The sequence below is a fragment of the Stigmatopora argus genome, chromosome 17, assembly GCF_051989625.1.
Source record: "Stigmatopora argus isolate UIUO_Sarg chromosome 17, RoL_Sarg_1.0, whole genome shotgun sequence".
NCBI lineage: Eukaryota > Metazoa > Chordata > Actinopteri > Syngnathiformes > Syngnathidae > Stigmatopora > Stigmatopora argus.
The window spans coordinates 11236944-11243062 of record NC_135403.1 but is presented as its reverse complement, the minus strand read 5'-3'; the positions used below and the strand labels follow the sequence as shown (position 1 = coordinate 11243062).

The following is a 6119-nucleotide window of genomic DNA, read 5'->3' as shown; positions in this document are numbered from 1 at the left end:
CATTGATCGTTCACTGTTTTTCTTTTATTTATTTATTTTTAACGCGTGTTGACGTTTGCACCAAACCTCGACTGAACACAAAACGTCAACACACACCGCGTAACCGATTTTCAGACTGTACTACCAATCAGATCTTTAGAAAGGACGATGAACCGAGATTGTAGACAAAACAAACAAATACTATATATTTTTTTTACGTTTGTTTTTGTGTGTCAGTGGAGCGGAGAGGGGGGCTGAGCTGATGTCAGCGGGCGGTGGGGAAAAGGAGGGAGGATCCTCCGTGGGTTGAGTCACGCAGCTGTCAAAGATAGCTGTCACCCAATTCCCCCATCAAATACAACCCAGTCAAACCTCGGGAAAAACCACGCAGAGCGAGAGAGAGAGGGAGAAAGAGAGAGAGAGAGAGAGAGAGAGATCTCAGGTGACCCCCCCACCACCACCTCCTCCTCCTCCACCTCCTCCCCCAACACAGCCTGCCTACCTCCGCCTCGGACTAGCACACGACACGGACCCCCCCCAAAACGGGATACATTTTCCTTCCTTTTTTTATGAATAACATTTCTTGGGATACGCGTTAAAGCAGCAGAAAAACACCGAGGGGACGTTTGTTTGTTTGTTTTTTTTCTTCTTCTTCCACGCGATCTTCTTCAGAAAAGGAATGAAGACGAAAAAAGGTAGGATACGTTGAAGAAATGTTGTTATGGAGGTTATGGTGGAGGGAAATATGGATTTATGGAGCCGTTTGTCCAATCGGGGCTCTATTGTCTGCCGTGCAGACATGACAGGCGAGCTTAGTGAGTGCCATGTGCTGGCGAGACGTCACCGCCGAAATACATCCGTTTGTTCCCGATTCTGCTCGAATTATTTACTTGATCGAGAATCGGAGGATGCCGAATGCTCAACGTCGATTTTAGGCTTTAAATCACCGTTTGTCCCGCGTGTGTTAAGCTACTCTTTGTTGGGAAGTTTGAATGACGAGCGGGAGTGCGCCACATTTCCAATCGGAGTTTTGCTTGAAAAGTTGCCGTTTGTTTTGATTTCAGTTTATCCGATGGTCAAGTTACTTAAACGGATGAAAAGTGATGTGTTTGCGACGCTCGTTTTTGTTTGATTGTGTCACGGAACCCGTGGAAAGAGTGTTTTGGAGCCTGACCTCATTGTTGGAAGTTTGTTCACCGCGTGTCGTCCACACACAAAAGAACGCAAGTTTTAAGTCGTGGAACGTTTACGGGCAATGTGTGAAATGGAGTTTTGGCGTGTTTACTGGTTATTCTTTGTTTTAGTTGGGGTTTTTCTTTTCAACCAGGGAGGGGGAGTTTAAAAGTTTTGCTCGTAAGGAGTACAAAGAAAGGCAAGCAGCTCCAGATTCTTTTGTTTAGTCTGGAGACGCTGATTTGCAACAGGTCTCCCCTCCTCCACTACCACCATCATCTCCCCGGCCCACGTAATTACCTCATCCTGTTGGCTGCTCCACACTTTTCCCACTAGAGTTGCAGCCTGCTCAGTTTCCCTCTATGGAGGTTATTTGTCTTAAATATCTCCCCCATTTTCATTCATCTCAAACTCTCAGTTACGTAAAAAGGTTAACTGACGTAACCAGGAGTCTATTAAAAACATGATGCCCGTTAACGCATCTTTTTAACGAACTCCAATATGTGACCCACATCTGTCAAACGTCTAATAAAATGTCAATTTTCTCACGGAGTTGAAATTATTTTCTTGGTGAATACAAAGTAATACAGAGGTCATTCATATATTATTAACAGTACTTTGAGGGTTGAGAAAGTTAAAAAAAAGTAGTTGCAGTCATATTTTTTCATCCAACAAAACAGTTTTCTATGCCATCCAAGTGTTTTGATTTTTTTTAAATAACCCTGAAAAGTGCAAACATGAGATAAAAATAATGCATTGCGACTTTTTGTACAACAAGCAGTAATATGTTAATAACTCAGTCAGGCATTGACAGTGATAGATGACCAATTCATTTGAACTAAATGGACTGACGGTGATTGTTTTTGTTTTAGTGACACTGAGATCATTCGCTGCCAGTCAAAACGGATTTGACGTTTTTCGTGCTGTAGTTAATGCATGAATTACTAAACAACTGTGGAAGAAAAGGCTTTAAGATGTTCATTGAAACTCCCAACTCAAGTATACTACAAGCAAACCTTTGTTTTTTGGCATATTATCTTTGGATACTGACTTAAAATGTTACATTTCATCTTCTGAGGCCCGTTTTGAAACCTTGGCATGCTTTCTGATATGTTGACAAGTTGGAATTTGACTTTTGCTGCCTATTTCAAAGCTAAAATCTCCTTTCTAAGATGGAACTGGCTGAATACTCAGACATCATTGCCACGTTTTGTGTGACTAAGCCAGTTTCAATTCCATTTGCACATGTTCCATCAAACAATGCGGCCATCCGTGGTCATCCTGACTCACAGAAGTTTGCGAGTTGCGTGGCTTCGATCGGCTTTTATGGCAGAAAGGCGCTTTTTGTGACGTCCTGCTGCCTCTTGCCTTTGTCACACATTTCCTGGCTCCAAGGATGAATCACGCTGGATAACCTGACAGCTAAAAAAAACAACAACAAAAAACAACCTCCGTGTCTTTTTCTCTGCTAAGGTCTTATGATGCTGTCGGGGAGCGAGACGGACGACGACGATGGCGTCGACACCCCCCTGGACCTGTCGTCCAGCGGCGGGGGCGGCGGTAAACGAAAGCGGCGCGGTAATCTGCCCAAGGAATCGGTGCAGATTCTCAGGGACTGGCTATATGAGCATCGCTACAACGCGTACCCCTCGGAGCAGGAGAAGGCACTACTCTCAAAACAGACGCAGCTTTCTACACTGCAGGTAGACACAAACACACACACACACACACACATGCACGCACACATACACACAAAGGCTCCAGTCCAAGTAGGGGGGGAGGAAATGTGGGCTGAATCACTTCCTGTCAAAACATGACACTTTACTGCATTGGAGGTCGTCTGCTTTTGTGGCGCAACTCTGCAGTGTGTGAGGAGGGGGGAGGAGTCAGGGGGGTAGAGGAGGGAGTATAGTGCGTAAGTGAACGCTGAGGAATTTCCCTCCCTGCAGCCGTTCCCATCCCAGCTGTCTGGGAACAATGCAGAGTCATTTACATAGCTGCAGCCAGTTACGACTAGCCCGCGGGACCAAAGAAAACAAGGTGGTTGACCTCCGATTGCTGCTATGACGACGACCATTTTATTGCTACCTTTTTTTGTGTTGTTGTTGCGAGCTTTGATTACAACAGAGAGAGAGAGAGATCAACGGAAAAAAGAAAAAGTGCACGAGTCAGCAAAATAAGCCGTTAGAGAACATGCCAAGGCTACATTTCTCAAGATGTGGTAATGTGAACAGATAAATGAAAAATGCCGGCTTTCTTGAATTTGTGTTTTGATAAGATTCTCAAAAGGTTATTGGAGAAATTGTCATATTTTAGGAGTTGGGTTGTTGTCGGGTTGCTTGACTGGGGGAAAGGTTGACTGAGGCTTCCTTTGCATCTCAATAGCTGGCGTGGAAAGACTAATGAATGTCTCGACCACAGCTGAAGCTAGCCGCCATTGGCCATTGGTTGATCGGGAGACCTGTCAACAGTGGCAACTGGTTCATGTTCTCCACCCGAGACTAGTGTTGGTCTGGTCTTGGTCTTGACTTGACAAAGAATCCGTTTTTGGTCTCGGTCTTGATTTTGCTTAATTACATCTTGGTGATTTTTTTGATGAAGTTGCTCATTTTGTGTGAATGTTTTTCCAAAAGTTGCTCGTTTTCTGGGAATGTTTTTCCAAAAGTTGCTTGTTTTCTGAGAATATTTTTCCAAAAATTGCTCGTTTTCTAGGAGTTTTTCCAAAAGTTGCTCGTTTTCTGGGAAAGTTTTTCCAAAAGTTGCTCGTTTTCTGAGAATGTTTTTCCAAAAGTTGCTCGTTTTCTGGCAATGTTTTTCCAAAAGTTGCTCATTTTCTTTCTGCGAATGTTTTTCCAAAAGTTGCTTGTTTGTTTGTCAATGCATGTTGCCATTGGTTGTTAGGAAAGTTGTTGACAGCAAGACTGCTTTTGTTCCTGCGAGGCGATTGATGGGAATGTTACCAGTGGCTTGCTGATTGTAAACTGGGAAGGTTACAGTGGTATTTTGGCCCTTGATTTGCTCTTTTTTTTGTAAGGTCTCGCTGGCCTTGTTGTGGGAACATGTTGTTCACCAAACTTTTCGGGGGAGGCCTGTTTTTCCCTGTGGATAAGGGAAGTGTTTTGGTGTGTGGCAGGCTAGCCATTTGTGGCCAACCAAGGATTGGGTTCTTTTGGTTTCTTGAATTTAGTGACATCTGCTGGCACATTTTGTGCAAAGTTGTCAAAAAGGAGACGCCGACTGTTGCCCGGCAAATCAGATACGAGTTCTTCTGCACACTGATTGTTGTTGATATCACTGGACAATTGCTGATGATTCCACAGACTTACGTCACCCCCCCCTTTTTTCCAGGTGTGCAATTGGTTCATCAACGCACGGCGACGACTCCTCCCCGAAATGTTGCGGAAAGACGGCAAGGACCCCAACCAGTTCACCATCTCCAGAAAGTGCGGCAAGGCGGCCGACAGCTTCTCCGACAGCTCCCAGTCGCCCAAACACGGCGCCCACGACGACGGCAGCGGCTACGACAAACGGGTCCTGCACCCTTCCTGCTTCGAGCCTGCCGCCCCCGGCGTCCTGCGGAAGGCGGCGTCGCCCGCATCCTCGGCGACCTCTCCCGCCTGCACGTCCCCCACGTCGGGTACCCTGCCCACTCGGCCATCTGTCATCTGTCACACCACTGTCGCCAGCCCGACCGCCCTGCACCCGTCGCCGCCGAACTCTGACAAGGCGAGCGAGCGGCTGCAGGCGGCGCAGGCCCTTCTCAGGTGTCTGGAGAAAGGGGCGGGCGCCCACGTCCCCGCCGGTGCTACCACAACCATCCTGGAGGGAAACTTGAGCCCCCGCAGTGGGCTCTTCAACACCCCTCCCCCAACCCCGCCGGACCTCACGCAGGACTTTAGTGGCTTCCAGCTTCTGGTGGACGTGGCCCTGAAGAGGGCCGCCGAAATGGAGCTCCAAGCCAAACAGTTGGTCTCCTAAAATCCATGAACTGAAGAACAAGCCCCTCCTCATTTCTATCTTTTCTAAACCAATCAAATTGTTTTTGTTTTGGGAAAAAAACAATAACAACAACAACAACAGAGTATCACGGTGCCTTGGCTCTAAACGGTTTCTTCATATCTTATTTGCACCCCGGGGACCAAAAATTGGGGACAAACGCTACTTGTCTTACGACTGTCATCCAAACACATTTCAGGTCCAGATGGATCTCAGTGTCTTAACTTTTTGTTCGTTTGTTTTTTTACCCTTTTGGCATCGACGTATTCACTACTGTAGTTAATGTTACACTATAGTTTGTCATTTAGCGGTTTTAAAATGTTATTTTTCATTGTTTTTACTCCTTTATTGCCCACATAAGGGGCATATTCCAGATGAAATATGTAGCAGGTTGGGCCAGTGGACTTGGACGACGACACACTACACGTTTCTTCACGCTGTTTTACTTTCTATTGACAAAGGCAGCCGGAAAGAAGCATTCATGTACAATAGGACCACGTGTATAGTTAATGTGATGACATGACGCCCTCTGATGTGATTTCTTTTCATACTGTGCAATGTTTGTGGCGAGCGAGAGGTCATGCGGGATTCAAAAATAAACTTCTGTTTTTTTTCTACACGCCCTGGCGTGCTTGTACTGTGTCGGCTAATTAGCATAATCCCGCATAAATTAACACCCATCGTGCCAGCGGGGTATTAAGCAATGCCGCCGCCGTGTAAGGCCGCTTCCTGTCTGGCCCTGACAGCTGTTCCATTTCAAAGCTTCTCAATAGGATTTGTCTGCTTGCAAAGACACGTTCATTCATGAACGAGTCAAGTCCTACCAGGGATTTACTTGATTTGGATTTTTCGAAATATTCGACAAACTGTCTCTTTTTTTAGGATGTATTTGACACACGCTGGATGCTACTGATTCTGGAAGACGTCCAATCTGCTTTGGCGGGTGTCCAGTCAAATTAGATTGGACGTTT

At 46.0% G+C, this 6119-nt stretch overlaps 1 protein-coding gene across 1 annotated transcript; it reads left to right on the top strand.

The window, feature by feature from the left end:
• Positions 1–443: 443 nt before the first annotated feature.
• tgif1 (TGFB-induced factor homeobox 1) lies at positions 444–5767 on the top strand. The gene is made up of 3 exons (XM_077623832.1): positions 444–674; positions 2626–2855; positions 4501–5767. The coding sequence occupies exons 1-3, from the start codon at positions 659–661 to the stop codon at positions 5128–5130; spliced, it is 876 nt and encodes a 291-aa protein (XP_077479958.1). The 5' UTR covers positions 444–658; the 3' UTR covers positions 5131–5767.
• The last annotated feature ends 352 nt before the right edge of the window (positions 5768–6119 follow it).

Bases quoted from the DNA above. Each gene is read 5' to 3' on its own strand.
- tgif1 (XM_077623832.1), top strand. The intron at 2,856-4,500 runs GTAGACACAAAC...CCTTTTTTCCAG, and splicing joins CGCAGCTTTCTACACTGCAG to GTGTGCAATTGGTTCATCAA.